General features: G+C 37.5%; 1 protein-coding gene across 3 annotated transcripts in view; it reads left to right on the forward strand.

Annotated features, from left to right (window-relative positions):
* The window catches only part of Klhl20 (kelch like family member 20), a 40,094-nt gene that overhangs the window by 20,099 nt on the left and 3,200 nt on the right, over positions 1-16,795 (forward strand). For 2 of the 3 annotated variants that reach the window (XR_008722098.1, XM_055624605.1), the window contains exons 4-11: positions 1,682-1,840; positions 2,919-3,013; positions 4,366-4,481; positions 7,144-7,327; positions 9,373-9,516; positions 10,568-10,701; positions 12,444-12,652; positions 14,232-14,338. Coding sequence is in view for 2 of the 3 variants with exons in the window: in XM_055624605.1 (XP_055480580.1) it covers positions 1,682-1,840; positions 2,919-3,013; positions 4,366-4,481; positions 7,144-7,327; positions 9,373-9,516; positions 10,568-10,701; positions 12,444-12,652; positions 14,232-14,338 (1,148 nt within the window). In the remaining variant the exon portion in view is untranslated. Of the gene's footprint in view, positions 1-1,681; positions 1,841-2,918; positions 3,014-4,365; positions 4,482-7,143; positions 7,328-9,372; positions 9,517-10,567; positions 10,702-12,317; positions 12,407-12,443; positions 12,653-14,231; positions 14,339-16,795 lie in introns of those variants that run through there. The other variant, XM_055624606.1, reaches the window with a different exon arrangement.

A 16,795-nucleotide genomic window follows, 5' to 3' on the forward strand; every position in this document is an offset into this window, starting at 1 on the left:
TTCTGAGAACTTGCATACCGGTTTCCATGCAGCTAAATTCATGTACATTCTTTGTAGCCATGCAGAAGAGGTCTTTCCTACCCTCATTTTTCCTGCATTTAAGATTGCTTGCTTTCTTCATTACAGCTGTTCTGACTATGGCAATAGAGGATGTCAGTGTAGACCTTGTGGTGGTTAGTAGTAGTAGGATAGAACCCAGGGCCTTGCTCATGCTAAGCAAGACCTTTACCACTGGTCTGCATTCCCCAGCCTGCTAACATTTGGCTTTTAATCCATATATTAAAAAAAAAAAAAAAAAGTATCTTCTGATGGAATTTTAAAAGATACTCGATACCAGACTTGTACTTAAATGAAGAAAATGGGAAATACACACAGACAGTCAACTATAACCACCACTGAAGTTCATGGGCCATGAAGGCCAGAACTCTTACAAGAACTAGACCTAAGTGTTGCTTCTGGACATTGTAGAACCCGCAGTACCCAAATTAGAGTTACCAAGTAAAATATAGTGCTCCACTTATATATAAATTTCACAGCTCATTATTTGTTGTGTAGATAAGTCCTGGTTCAGGGGTTTATCCCCTAAATCTGACAACCCGACAGGAAGTGAAATTCAACCATGTTCATTACTAGTTACTTGGCTGAAGTATAAAGGCTACCTATTGATTATACTGGATCCTAGAAAGTCAGATCACTTAAATCTTTGCCCTATAAAAAGGTAATAGATAACTCCGGCCCCTGACTGCTTAATTTTGTGATTTTTATTTTCTCTGTTTTTGAAAAAATCATTCTTAATCAAATATTTAAAAGATGATTAAGCCCTATCATGTCCTGCTAAATATTCTAACTTTTTGATAAGCAAGAAAATGGCCCTGTCCCAAAAGCAATCCATTGTGCTCATTAAAGGCAACACCACAGAGTCTGAACTTTTAGAATATCCTGCCTGTGCTACCAGACATCACATGCAGTGTAATAGAGAAACCACGTAGAGGGTAGCAATGCTGCTTCCCTTTCCTGTGTTTCACCCTGCCGTTACATTGTAATAAGTAGACTTAGAGGATCTTAAATTTCATGGCTGGCCTGTATAAGGCCATATCCTAATTGCCATGTCATCTCCATCCTGACAGTTGTCTAGACCTGGGTAAAAGCAAGCGTGGTTGTGTTTGTTACTTCTTACTAGAATACTGTCATAGTGGTTTGGTCCTCAGAAGTTTCCCTTGCTCTAATTCTTCCTTCAGTTTATTCATGCTTGCAGAATTGATGTATTATCTTCATTCTTTTTGGAAGCTGAGTCCAAGATGTTTCTGCCCTTTTAGCAGCTAACCTTCTTCTAGAAGCTTTTCCTGGCACTTTAGAGGTCTTATGATTCTGAAGCTTTAGTTTAGTATTGTTATTCAGCTTATTTTGAATATGTTTTATTCATTGATTTTTTTTTTTTAAGGGAAAAACTCATTTACACTAAATAACAATTTGCTTTGGTAGGTTTTTGGGTTTTTTTGTTTTTTGGGGGGGGGTGGTATGTTTTCTATTTTCCTTGGCTCTCTATTGAAACTGTTCTTTTCTTGTTTAAAACATCAACTCCATTGGGGAATGTAATTTTGCCCTATGACCAAAAAAAAAAAAAAAAAGCAAAAATTGTGCTTACAGGATTTTCTTCTTTTTCTTACCTACATCTGAGCAGGTAATGGAGAGTGAAGAATTCATGTTACTTCCAGCCAACCAGCTCATTGATATAATATCTAGTGATGAGCTCAATGTTCGGAGTGAAGAACAAGTGTTCAATGCAGTGATGGCCTGGGTCAAATACAGTATTCAGGAAAGACGTCCTCAGTTACCCCAGGTAAGAGTCAAAAATGTTTCTCTACGAAATTGATTTGTACTAGTAGAAAAGTAATGTACTTACTTGCCTTACAGAGTCGGAACAGTCAAGACTCCTTACAAGCCTTTAGAAGCATGAGACTGCTTATTGTTGGGAACTTATTGCTCCTTTGCTTCCTGTCTGTTTTTGATTCATTGTATGTTTGAATGAATTCTGTTACATGACTCAGAAATTATATAAAGTAACAAAAGAAAGCAAGAATGCATCAGCTTCCATAGCTTAGAAGTTCTGTCACACTCCAAACATATATGAATGGATGGGGCCGAGTGGTCACTGAGTGACATGTTTAAATTTCATTCGTGTGAGTATAAATAGTCTTCTTCTTATCAGAGGAGATGCATTCCAAGATGTTAAAAGGATGCCTAAAAACCTTCAAACCCTATATATACTGTGTTTCCGTCAGAGTATATACTCTTGTGATAAAAGTTTTTTTATAAACTAGATCCACGTGCCTCTGCCTTCTGAGTGCTGGAATTAAAGGAGTGCACCACCACTGTCTGGTGAAAAGTGTATTTTGTAAGATTTATTTTATTCTTTTATATGTATGAGTGTTTTGCCTGTGTGTATGCATGTATATCACTTGTGTGGCTGGTGCCCACAAAGATCAGAACAGGGCTTTGGGGGACCCAGGAATTGGAGTTAGAGGCATTTTGGGACTGTCATATGGATGCTGGAAGTTATGACCAGGTCCTCTGGAAGACCACCAAGTTCTTTTAACCTCTGAGATATCTCTCCAGCCCTGGAAACAGTATTCTTTAGTAATCTAACATGATACAATGGTTGATGAGCTTGAGTCCAGTTATAGACAAGCTCATAACATTGTTTGAAAGCTAAAAATAGCATTTTAAAGTGATGCTAGCATGCATTAGTTTGTAACTAGTCTACATTACAGCTGTGTAGAATAAATTTAAGGTTTACTCTTTATGCCTTCTACCCTTCTTTACTTATTATGTCCAGTTTGATTCCCGGAACACTGGGCTACACAGTTGGTAAGCATGAGATATTACTCTTCTAACAGACTGTGTTTATTGTCTCATAGGTGCTGCAGCATGTTCGCCTGCCTTTGCTTAGTCCCAAGTTCCTGGTGGGCACCGTAGGCTCCGACCCCCTCATTAAAAGTGACGAAGAATGCAGGTATGAGTGGGTGAGAAAAATACGCATTCCTAATTTCTGTTACTCTCCTTACTGGTATTGCTTCTAAAATTTCTCATGCCAAAACCAGGGCAGTATTTAAGAAGTTTTTCTTCTGGACTAGGGTCAAAAGGAGAAAGAGAGTACTGAATTTCCAGTATTCCATACCATCAGGGGTTTTTGTAGTGGTTTTTTTTGTTTTTGTTTTTGTTTTTTTATGTGTGGGAGTAGAAGTAGCAATAAAGAAGTAGATTTCTGAAAATTTTTGATGCAAGTCTGACTTTGAAGAGTCAATTCTCTACTATTGCTTTTCTTTGAAATAAATAATGCTGTGAGTCTGTCCGTGAGTTCATTCTTATTGATCACATAATGTCTCAGTGAGGAATAGGATAGCCCACTCTGCAGAGCTGTTAATTACATGAGTGCATGTATTAAGATCTTAAAACAGAAGCTAAAAGATGGCTGTATTTTTGCTGTTAATTTGTGTTGGATAATAATTTATCTATGGTGTAGTCTGACTAGGAACCCTTGAATGGAGTAGAAACTGACTAGGAAAAACTATTGATCTTTAGTTTGACTTCTTTTTTAATTTTTGTTTTGTTTTGTTTGAAAAATATTTTTTTGGGTTATGCCTAGCACTGATCATGTATGAATAAATCATTCAGTATAAATAGTGGGAAATTAAAACACAGAGTAGTTGAGGGCGCATTTAGAGGTGAAGTGTAACAGACTAATAGAATTTGCATTAATCAGACACTAAATCACCTAAAAGACGCACATAGAGAATACTGTACTATGTATAATCTCTATGCTATTCTCTTAAAGGAACATTGGGAAATTTTTGTTCCATGTCAGTGGACTAGTTATATTAAACCATTCATATGATACTAGGTAGTACCTTAGTATTAGTGGCCTAACGTATTACTTGGCCCAACTTTATTACTGTGCTTAAATTAGAAGATACCTACTGCCCTTGCTTATGTGGTCCTTTCCCAATATCTTGTAGGACCTAATAAAATTCATTAGGAAACAGTGACTGCAAATGGTAATCGAGTTAGATATTTAGGGGGGAGGGGTTGCAGGAAATTGTTGGCTCTAAGATTGTTGAGCATTAGGTTAAACTTTGCCATTGGGTATGAAGTTATGGTAGAAATGCCAATCAACTCAGAATTCATAGTGTGGCTTGCATCATAGCTTTAAGGTATGTGCCAGCTTTTGTATTGACTGGCATCAAGGATTTGGTTTGATTTGTGCTTGTTTCCTTTTGCCAACATTTATTTTCTTATACCATATAGAGACTTAACTTGCACTGTTATTTAGCCATTTGGAATAACTGCAGAATTTCTTTTCTATAGAGACTTGGTGGATGAGGCTAAAAACTACCTCCTGTTGCCTCAAGAACGACCACTAATGCAAGGACCAAGGACAAGACCACGGAAACCTATTCGATGTGGAGAAGTACTCTTTGCAGGTTTGGGTCTTTTTATTTGTTTTATTTAGGTTTTTGGGTTTTGTTTGTTTTTTAAATAAAACCACACTGTGTAGCCTAAGCTGTCCTGGAACTTTCAGTGTAGTTTAGGCTGGCCTCAAACTCATAATATTCTCACTTCAGCCTCCTAGAGCTAAAATTGTAAGTATAATATACCACATGCCCAGTACAGACTTGAATTTTAGTATACTGTGATTAAACCAAATATTTTCTCATATATTTGAGTAATTACTTTGATAGTTGTGATAACTGCTGTCGGAAGGGTCACATGGTACGTTAACAGTGCTATTCTTCAAAAAGTACTCTGAAAATCCATCTAAAAATATCATACGATGTGTTTGTTGCATGCGTTAATCTAAGTAGTAAAGTGCAGGTCACGTCATAATTACATGGTGTTGTCAAAAACATTTCCTTACAGTAAAGACCCTTTCCTGGCTTATTTGATGTTGGTTGAGCTCATGACAACCTTACATATTATTTTACTGCTACGTTTTCCCCTAAATGTTTGAAACCTTTACTTTTGAGGGCACTTCAATTGTATCCATGTATACTAGTTATTTTACATGTTGCTGTAATAAAAATATCTGACAAGAAGAAATTAAGGGAAGAAAGCTATACTTCAGCTTACAATTTAAGGGTATATAGTCCATCATGTTAGGGAAGGCATGGTGGCAAAAGTGGCTCTCAGCTGTGGCAGCAGGGCCATGAAGCAGCTGGTCACACTGGCTCTGCAATCAGGAAGCAAAGAGAGTAAATATTGACGTTCAACTCACTTTATCCACTTTTTCTTTTTTTCAATCCCAGACCCTCATTTATGGAGTGATAGCACCTGCATTCAGGCTGTTCCCACCTGCTTAGTTGGTGGTACCCCTCCATAGCTGAACTCTCTGGGAACGCCTTCATTGACACACCCAAAGATAGGTATTCTAGGTGATTAAAGGATTGGCTTCCCTAATCTGAAAATCTCAAGTCAGCAGTCTTCAAAATCATGTTAGTACTCCAAAAGTTTTGCAATTTGAAGCATTTCAAAGTTTGGATTTTCAGATTAAGGATGTTTATTCTTACTGATATATTCGTTTCTTGATTTTACTCTTCTTTTTCATTAGGTTTTAATAGGCCTCAAAATTTTACATAGCCTTCTTAATCATAACATGTTTTGGGCGAATCTTCTGGCATAATCGTAAAGTAAACATCACATATATACAAAGGTGTATGGACTCTTTCTGAATGTTTTTCTTTAGATACATGTTACTTAACAGAAATTAAGAGTTTCCAGGTTTGGGGTTTCATTTTATTAGCATAACTTGGTCCACTGTAGCAAGTGGCTTAATAGAACTCTGTCTTTTTACAGTTCTGTGGGCTGAAATCCAAAATCAAGGTACCAGCAGAGTTGGCTGCTGCTGAGACCTCTCCTCCTAATCAGAGTGCCTTTCCCTGGCTTCAGCCTAACATGGCCTTCTCTCTGTGTACAGAGATGGGATGAGAGAATTCTCTGACATCTTTTTCTCTCCTAAGGACACACTTATTGGTTCTACTATAATGGCCCCGCTTTATGACATCATTTAATTTTAATTACCTCCTTAAAGGCAGTCTCCAGGCCATCACAGTGAAACTTTGGCTTCGATACATGATGCACAGTTAAGTCTCTAATATGCAACTATGTTATCAGGTGTTGTAGAAATCATAGTGCTCACAAAATCACCATGAGGCACTGGAACTAACAAACCCTGTCTCTGACTTCACTAAGTCAGCAGGCAAGATTTAAATTTTATTCCTGAAGAGTCTTCCTTTTGATATTGTAGAATTTCATTTATGAGGTAGCATTTATTTGATGTGAAACCTGTACAGTCCAATATAAAGCTGATTTTAATGGCTTCCCACTATACAGTTGTGCCAGAGATTTAATGATTAGGCTGTTTGATCTCAAAGATCATAAACCCTCACCTTTCCAGCCTAGATCCATTTTAGAGTTTAAGATGTTTTCTCTGACACTGAAATTCCTTATATATGCCCAATTACAGAATCCACAGTTAAGCAAAGTATTGACTTGCTGTAATTTAGTACTAAGTGACTCTTCTGATTTAAATGAAACAATAATAAAGTAAAATTATGTCACATTGAGATTTGAAATAAAGAAAGTTAACATTTAAGTCTGTCTAGAATATTAACATTATTCTGCTTTTAATGTAACTGAGGGATCATTTAACACCATGTAGAAACTAATAGTTTCAAAGCGTTTTGAGCTTAAAATAACCTTGTATTTTTTTAAGCTTCAGAATCACTCTTATTATCACAGTCCATCAGTCTGCCCCTCCCATCTCCCCCCACACATACTCTTCCTGTGGTCATTTAGAAAAGGATAATGAATCTTAGGTTGGCAGTTATAAATCTTACTGTATTAGTCTACCCAGGCTGCCAAAACAGAATAATATGGACTAGGTATTTCAGACAAAAGAAATGCATTTTCTCATAGTTCTGGAGACTGGAATCCAAGATCATGGTAACAGTTCAGTGATGGTTGGTGGCTATAACTTGTCCTTGACCTACTTTTGCATGCACTTGGTTAGTCAGAGCATAAGGTCACAATGAGGTTAGCAGTCTACCTTAGGACAGGTATTCTCTTAATCATTCTGTTGCTTCCTAGTTGGTGGTTGGTGTAGTGGAGATGCCATTTCCAGTGTTGAACGGTATGATCCACAGACCAATGAGTGGCGAATGGTAGCTTCAATGAGTAAAAGACGATGTGGGGTTGGAGTCAGTGTTCTTGATGACCTGTTATATGCAGTGGGCGGCCATGATGGATCCTCATACCTCAATAGTGTTGAAAGGTAAGGTTAATGTGAAAAAAAAAATCCCTATTGTCCCTATGATTTTGTTTGAGGCATTAATTAAGAAACAGATGTGACTTACTAATTTAGTATTACATCTGTGACACCAATTAACAGTCGACTTCTTAGCATGATATACAAGACCTTTATGATCTGATCTCTATCAATTTTTCTGGTCTGTTCCCCATTGGACACAATCATTCTGTCAGCATGCTACTGCAGATTGCCTAAAGCTCCTTGGACATACTGTCTTCTTTCCTTCTCCTGTCCCTGCATGTATGCAAACTGTTCTTCCTCCCCTGGAATTTTTGCTCCTTTAAGACTTAAAAGAGTTAAAGTGTTACTTCCTGAAAAAAACCTTCTCTGACTACAGATGAGTTACTAATTTATCTGCTCTTTCATAAGTATTTTAAGCATGCTTGTATAGATCATACTATATATTTGCTGAGGTACTTGGCACATTAGAAATCTACAGTGAGTGATTTTTTTTTAAGTTTCTTGTTGCTACATGTTCTCTTTAATTAAGCTATGTTGATCTACAGTGATTTATCATAGTTCCATAGCATATCTGTAAAAACTGGTATATCCAGTTCTGGATATTGTTTCTAGATGTGGCATAGCAAAAAAACAAAAACAAAACATACAAAACCAGAAGAATTGGCTCTATATATGGTGGAGGGAAAGATGATAGGGAGAATGACACTTAGACATAAATCAATAGGCTAAGTAAATCAAAGTACAAATGACTAAATATTTATAGCTTAAGAATTAAGTTAATATATACCAAAATATCTAAAATGTAACTAAGGTAGTATACAGAAGCAAACATGAATGATATGTTACATGCATTTGAAAATAAAAATGAAAGTAACAGAGGTGGGTGTGGTGGCATACACCTGTAATCCCAGCACTCCGGAGGCTGAAACAGGAGAGGGTCACACGTTTGAGACCATTCTGAGCTACATAGTGAGACTGTCTTAAAGAGATAAAGTAGATTGTGCTTTTAAATCAAGAAGTTACAAAGAGCAACAAAATCTAGCAAAGAAAGAAAAAAACAAAAAAAGACAATGAGGAAGAAAGAAAAGGTAATGAAATTTTAAGTAAAAATGGATATAGCTACAAAAGGAGCAACCTGATAGTAGTATTTTGGGTCTTTGTTTTTCAATGTTTAAGAGTCTTGCTCTTGGTCGATAAGCACTCTAATATTGAGCTATGTGCTCAGCCTTGTAATTTCCGTTTCTAATTATCAAAGTATCAGAAACAACCTAACAATGTATCAATAAGAATATGATTAAGGGACAGGAAAGATGGCTCAGTTATTAAGAACACTATTAGCCCTCCAGAGAAACTGAGTTCAGTTTCCTGCACCCATGCTGGGCAGCTCACAACTGTCTCTAACTCCCACTTCAGGAGCTCAGCACTTTCTCTTGGCTTCAGTATGTACTTCACTCACAGGTATATACACACAGATAAACATGCATACACATAAATAAAAATAAATTATTTTTTAAATAGGATTAAACAATACATGGTACATTATAATGTAACAAAATAGTTCAAAGGAAAAAATCTAAAATTATATTAACAAGAGATCATAAAAATACATCAGAGGAGAAAAACTGTATTGTGTGGTATTATTTATGTACATAAAGCTTTCTTGCATTTAATAAATGCATATGTGGATAATATATTTTATTGCAAAGGCCTAAGAGATGTATGCCAAATCCATTTAAATCCAAGTGGGAAAAGACTAGAATTGAAGTGAAGTTCTGTAGCATTTGTTTTTTTAAAAGGAAAAATATATTCAAAATAAATTTAAAAATATAAATTAGACTGGTGATGTAGCACTGCGGCAGCGTCGTTACCAGCATACGGGCCCTCAGTTCAATCCCCAGCACTGCTCAGTTCCGTTTTCATATGCTTTGATTGTTAATCAGCCTGTATTTGAGAACAGCCCTTAAATAGGAATATGCTATGTGTTCCAAATATCATAAGCACAGACGAACTCTACCATGTAATACAAGCTCTCAATGTGTTCTTTGCAGATATGACCCCAAAACAAACCAATGGAGCAGTGACGTGGCCCCTACAAGTACCTGCAGGACAAGCGTTGGTGTGGCAGTCCTTGGAGGTTTTCTCTATGCTGTGGGCGGACAGGATGGTGTCTCTTGCCTCAATATTGTTGAGAGGTAATTTCTTTCTTTTCTTTCATTAGTAGTAGTACTATTACTATTATTACTATTATTTTGGTTTTTTAAGACAGGGTTTCTCTGTATAGCCCTGAATGTCCTGGAACTTATGTAGACCAGGCTGGCTGGCCTAAAGCTCAGAGATGCACCTGCCTCTGCCTCCCATGTGCGGAGATTAAAGGTTTGCACCACCACCACTCAGCTAAGGTGATTTTCTTTTAATCTAGATAATTTTCAAGTTTTTTAATAGACATATAGACTTCTTTTTGCATTTTTATGTAGCCCTACATGGCCTAGATCTTACTATGAGAGAGAGAGAGGAGGTCAGAGAATGACTCTGTAGAATTGATTCTTTCCTTCTACCATCTTATAGCTCCCCCCATCAATTCTTTAATTGATAAAAATATATTTGTGGTAAACATGGTATATTTAAATATTTAAACAAATCAATTCTTTAATTGATAAAAATATATTTGTGGTAAACATGGTATATTTAAATATTTAAACAATTTAGAATGGCTAAGTCAAACTAATTGACTGATATATTTATTACCTTACATACTGTGGGGGTTTTGGTAAAAACAGTTAAAATCTACACTTAACAATTTTCCAATGCATGACACAGTAGCTACTCACCATGTTGAACTTTAGATTTCTTGAACTCACTCTTTGACCAGCATCTCTGATTCTGCTAACTGCTCACCCAGCCCATTGAGAGTGAAATCCATTCTACTCTTTGCTTCTATCAATTAGACTAATTTTAGATTTCATTTTCAAGATCATGTGGTATTTTCTTCATGTGTCTGATTTATTTCACATAACAAAATGTCCCCCATGTCTGTCTTATTGTCATAAATTATAGCATTTCTGGCTTTTGAAAAAGCTTAATAGTAGGGGTGTGTGTGTGTGTGTGTGTGTGTGTGTGTGTGTGTGTGTGTGTACAAGAGTACATTTTTTAAAGCTCTGTCAAATCTGTGAACATTGTATCTCTTGTGATTTCAGTCCTGAGGCAACTACTTGGACTACTAGGAATTGTTTTCCCTCCCTGCAGGTATGATCCAAAGGAGAACAAGTGGACTCGGGTGGCTTCTATGAGTACTAGAAGACTAGGAGTTGCTGTGGCTGTGTTGGGAGGGTTCTTATATGCTGTAGGTGGCTCTGATGGAACATCCCCACTCAATACAGGTTAGTCCCTCCCTAAGGCAGTCTGAGTCGCAAAAGCACATTTTCCCAGGGAAAATCCCTCTGTACCAAAGTATAAAAAGTTCAGATTATTCTGTAATTTTCAATATAACATCTTTATTAATTCTTGGAGAATTTCATGCAATATATATTTAATTATGGTCACCCTCCTACTCCTCCCAGATCCACCCCCATTTCCCTTTCCCCTCCCAGATCGTATACCCTCTTTTTTTTTTTTTTTTTTTTTTTTTAGTTTTTTTTTGAGACAGGGTTTCTCTGTGTAGCCGTGGCTATCCTCCTGGACTGGCTTTGTAGACCAAGCTAGCCTTGAACTCATAGAGATCTGCCTGCCTCTGCCCCCCTTCCCCTGCCAGGTGCTGGGATTAAAGGTGTGAGCCACCAGCCTCTTTTTCTTTTTTTACTAACCCCCTGAAACTAATTTGTGCTGCTCATATACTCATAAATGTATTCTATATTTTTTAAGAAAATGTTTTATTTTTCTCTCTAGGAAAATGTAACTCATAACTCCTAGTATGTTCCCCAAGGTTTTCTTTCTCTACATATTTATAAGCTGCTAGAACTTATAGTGAATTAATAAAAATAAAAATAAAAATAAAAAAAGACTGGGGCTGCAGAGATGGTTCAATGGTTAAGAGCACTTGTTCTTTCAGAGGACACAGTGGCTTTGGTTCCCACTGCTTACATAGTGGATCACAACCCTCTGTAACTGCAGTCCCAAGGGGTCTATTGAGTACACTAGACGTGCACATGGTGCATGTACATACATGAAGGCAAAACACTTAGACATAAAATAAATAAGATGTGGGCCACAATTAAAAGATAGATAGATAGATAGATAGATAGATAGATAGATAGATAGATAGATAGATGATAAATGTATTTCCTAAATAGAATGATTTCCCTTCTTCCCATAACCACCACTTCCCCTCAGTAAAAAAGAATTTTTTTATTATAAGAATAAATAAAACCTTAGAACTACAAATTTCTTTGCCTTTTCTATCTAGACCAGTGGTTCTCAACCTTCCTACAACCCTTTAATACAGTTCATGTTGTGGTGACCCCCAACCATAAAGTTGACACATTGATACATCATAACTTTAATTTTGCTACTGTTATCAATCATAATGTAAACATCTGATATGTGACCCCAAACAGGTTGTGACCCACGGGTTGAGAATCGGTGGCCTAAACATAATAGGTATTTTATTTAAGGATATTGTCAGTGGCACCTATGAAATTCATTGTCGTGTATCTTTAGTGGCTCAAAAGGCAAACTAGGCATGGGAGAGCATGCCTATAATCCCACCCAGCACTTGGGAGACAGGACAGGAGAGGAGGATCATGAGTTTGAGGCTGGGCTACAGTGATTTCTAGGCTAGCACCACTGACCCCATCTAATAAAAGCAAAACATGAACAAATAAGTAATTAAATAAACAATGTGAGGAGTCTGAGAGTACAGAAGCTGTCGAATTATAACAATAAACTTTTAGTACTAAACTGTTCTTATAATCCAGTTCCATCTCATTGGAAGATAAAGTGAGTGCATATAATTAGTTGTGTAGCCAAAACTAGAACTTAACACATGCCCTTTCCTCAGAAGATGACTGCAAGAAACTGCTTCCTGATCAGATTATTTACTGAAAATAAATGTCATCGCAGTTTTAGTGGCTATGAAGAGGACAGCAGGTAAGTGGTTACTTACTGGTCTTTCTTTTCACTGCAGTGGAGCGCTACAACCCTCAGGAAAACAGATGGCACACCATAGCCCCTATGGGCACCCGAAGGAAACACCTAGGTTGTGCAGTGTACCAGGACATGATCTATGCTGTGGGAGGGAGAGACGATACTACAGAGCTTAGCAGTGCTGAAAGATACAACCCCAGAACTAACCAGTGGTCTCCCGTGGTGGCCATGACATCCCGCAGGAGTGGAGTAAGTGCCAGCTACTGAGAGCTTTGAGCTTTGAAAACAAGCACTGAGAGGGCGCTGTGCAGAGGAACTCTCTGAACTAGAAGCTGCACGGGGGCACTGAGGAGGTGAAGTGCTGATGTCCATGGGCTTTGTTTTCAGTTGTTAGCTGCCAGGATACTTTTAGGCAAGACAGGAGAAAAAAACCCAAAACCCAAAAAGCTTGTACCTCTTTTGATTGCTTTTAACCTCAGTAGCTTCATATTTTCTATCCATTCATATCTTGAATTGTGTAGTTATTCTTTTTATTATTTGTCTTCTATCAGCTACTTCTGGAAGGTATCTTCCCTATATCATCTACTCTCCTATTTAACTTCTATATGTTAGCACTAACTATTCCTGTGTGATAGTTCTAGCTGTTTTTTCCAAGTGGACTTCACATACTAATACAAATATTTAGGCAAAACGTTCCTGGCCCTTTGAGTCTTCCAAAGCTGGTCTGTCCCATCTGTAATGTAGGCCAGATTTGGCTGACCTGCTATCATGCTCTCAAACATGAATGAATGACCTTTCACTAAGAGATGTCCGAGATGGAACATAAAATTCACCCTTCTGGGAATGTTTGTCTCAGTGAAACCTAACTATTAACACTGATTACAGCAGAAGTCCATCAGCATAGGACACATGCTCAACAGGAAAGAGAAGCAAACAGCACCTAAAGACTCCATTTCTAAGGGTAAAAAGGAACAATTCTGATTTGCATATATCAAGTTGTCTCACTGAAAGGCACCACCAGCAAGTGAAGAATCATATCTGTTGCTATTCATTACTGGAAACTCACAGACGTTTACTTATATTCCTGTTATTTTCACTGTTTCATCTTGATTATATTTTAACTCATTTAGAAGGCAGAAATGTCTACATGATTCTCCTCATGGAGCTCCCAGTCTGGTGAAGGAGACTGAAATGTTTACCGTAACTACAGTAAAGATGTGCAGCGATAGGGAGTATGTGATAGAAGGACATGGAAGAATAGGCTTAATTGAGTTACTAAACCCTGTATACTATTTCAGAGACTAACAGTTGATCCGGTATTACTAGAGCACAGAGTATATTAGGAGAGGGGGAAATGTAGGTGAGGCCAAACATCGTGACCTGTAACAGATTTCTGAAAAACCTGAATAGCATTACAGAATTTAAATCTATCTTCGGCTATGGAGAATGGAGGTAGAATGGAGTCTTAGATGTTTCTGAACAGGAGAGACATGTTTAAGTTTGTATTTTGAATAATATTTTAGTAGCAATTTAGAAAGTGGATTAGAGTGAGCAAACCAGAGGGGAGAGCAATTTGGAGGTTCTTGTTCTTACCTCGTAGAGGGTTTTCTAAATTTTACAAATACATGTTCTGACTCTTGTGTACATATATTAGTAAAATACATAATTTAGTGGTTTCCGTGATTTCATAGATTGCTGCTTTTTCTCCCTGGTTTTATGTAAGGTAGAATATGAAACCATAAGAGATCTAAGTAGTCTATCTAGAGACAGTCTGAAATTCCCCAGTAGTTGTCTCAGTTCTCCAGCAGCCACTGCTTTGCTCTTACAGGTTGGTCTAGCAGTAGTCAATGGACAGCTCATGGCAGTAGGAGGTTTTGATGGTACAACATACTTGAAGACCATTGAAGTTTTTGATCCAGATGCCAATACGTGGAGGTAACCTTTTGACTGTTGCAAGTCTTTTCATTAATAACTTGAAATCATGATCACCAAAACTGGGATGGTCAGTGCACGGAAGTCCTTGTGTGGTTTCCTGAAGGGGGCTGAGGTTACCCAGATATGATGACACACTTAGACTTAGTTGTTCTAAAGGATCGGATAAAAAAAAAATTCCAAAATTCTTCCAATAGCCATCCAATTTTATATAAGTAAAGGTGAGAAAAACAATGAACAATATCCTTTCTATTCCTGTCACATACTGCTGGGGAAACCAAAGCACCAAAAAATAAAAGATGTACATAAGCAGGCTAGTGACATTACTAGACTCAGAACAGGGCACTCCTATTCTCAGGCTGTCCGTACAGGTTCTTGTTTTTTTTTTTTTTTTTGAGAAGCCTTGTTTCTAGAGAGTAAATATATAGTCATTTTCAAAACAATATTTTAAAACCTATTCCCCCTTTAGCTTTTAAAAGTGTGTTGATATAGATTATTCTGTTTTGAAGGCCTGTTTTAATGTTTGCTTTTAGATGGGAAGCTACATCTTATTTTTGAGAGGTTAACTATGTTAAACTTTATTTTGTAAATTTAATTTTATGTTGCTTTTAAATCCTCGGGGCTGGGGTTGGGCACAGTGGTAGAGGACATCTCTGGCTGGATAGGAGCCTGGGTTTAACCTCTAGCACTTTTCCTAACCCAAAAATCAAGGTGTCAGATGCTAGGCAAGCACACCCTCCGGTTCCTCTCAGAAACTGAGTGTGGCTGAGTAGTTGTAATACTAAAGTCGGAGTAATGACAACATCGTGGTTTTTTTGTTTTGTTTTGTTTTTATCAGATTTACTGATTCCTTGCAGTCCTAGTACTATAGTGTCATTCTAGGTGAAGTGCTGTGTGATTAGTAAGGAAAGAAGGGGGCTAATATCTATAAAGAATGGCCAGGGAAGCCTCACTAAAATAAATGGTAAAGGACAGAGAAGAGCAGGTTTGCACAAAGAAAAGCCTCCCACTTGTGGAATGTTTTTTTCTTTATACAGCTTTCTTTCTTTTTGGTTGGAACTTAGAGTATGCATAATTTAAAAAATAGCTATATCTACTGTCTCATTACTATAATTTATTTATGGACTTTTATCAGTAATCACCACTGTAATTAGTAATGTGTGGTAAATAATATTCATGGAAGTCGAAAAGTAATTTATAGATTATATAATATAATGTACAATTTATACATATAATCTGTAATCTGAAAACTAATCTTTTTTGTTGGTTGGGTTGTTTGTTTTGTTTCATTGTTTAAGACAGGGTCTCTTTGTAGCCCTGGCTATCCTGGAACTCACTATGTAGACCAAGCTGGCCTCAAACTCAGAGATCCACCTGCTGGAGAAACCGAAGCACTACCTGCCTCTGCCTGCTGAGTGCTAGGATTAAAGATGTGTGTTACTATGCCTAGCCCAAACTTTTTAATTTTGTTTTTGTTTTGGGCTTTTTGAAACAGAGTCTCACTATGCCCAAGCTGATCTGGAACTTGCTCTGTAGCCCAGGTTGCCCTCGAGCTCACAGCAATCCTCGTACCCCAGCCTTCTCAGTGCTGGGATTACAGGCATGGTTTACCATGCTTGATTGTTTCACTTTATTTGTTGTTGTTGCTGTTTGTTTTGCTTTTTAAGAAAGTATTCCTCTATAGCCCATGTTAGCCTGGAACTTTGTAGGCCAAAGCTAGCCTTAAGCAGAGATAATCATCCTGCCTTATCCTTTCCTGTTTACTTTTCCATGTTCAGTGATATCCCAAATCAATTTTATCTCATTGCTGAATGGGGAACTAATATTTTTTTCCCTGAAAGTCTTTAAACTTTGAAGATGATCTTGTTCACATATCACAAACTAAATGCTGATACTATATAGACAAAGGAACAAAAATGAGTAACTGATGGGCTGGGAAGAAAAAGCAGTTACCAAGTGCTTGCTTATGCAAGCATGAAGACTTGATTTTAATCCACAGAACTGACATAAAGAGCCAAACATGGTGGCATGCATCTGCAATAGCAAAGCTGCAGAGTTGGGGACAATGAGGATCCCTAGGCTCCCAGCCAGGCCTACTCGATGATCCAGGCTACCGAGAGATCGTGTCTCAAAAACAAATAAGATGGATGTTAAATGTAACTTTCATTCTCTATTTTTTTTAAAAAGATTTATTTATTGATTATGTATACAGTGTTCTGCCTGTGTGTATGCTGACATGCCAGAAGAGGGTACCAGATCTCAGTATAGATGGTTTTGAGCCACCATGTGGTTGCTGGGAACTGAACTCAGGACCTTTGGAAGAGCAGCCAGTCCTCTTAACCTCTAAGCTATGTCTCCAGACCAACTTGATGTAATTGTCGTCTCAGAGGTTTACTGCCTCCATCTGCTAACTTAGTCGTGGAAGCTTCTAGTCTCTATGCTTTCAGTCTCTGAGACTTA

Source organism: Psammomys obesus, unplaced genomic scaffold (assembly GCF_907164565.1).
Source record: "Psammomys obesus unplaced genomic scaffold, mPsaObe1.curated_primary_1811, whole genome shotgun sequence".
NCBI lineage: Eukaryota > Metazoa > Chordata > Mammalia > Rodentia > Muridae > Psammomys > Psammomys obesus.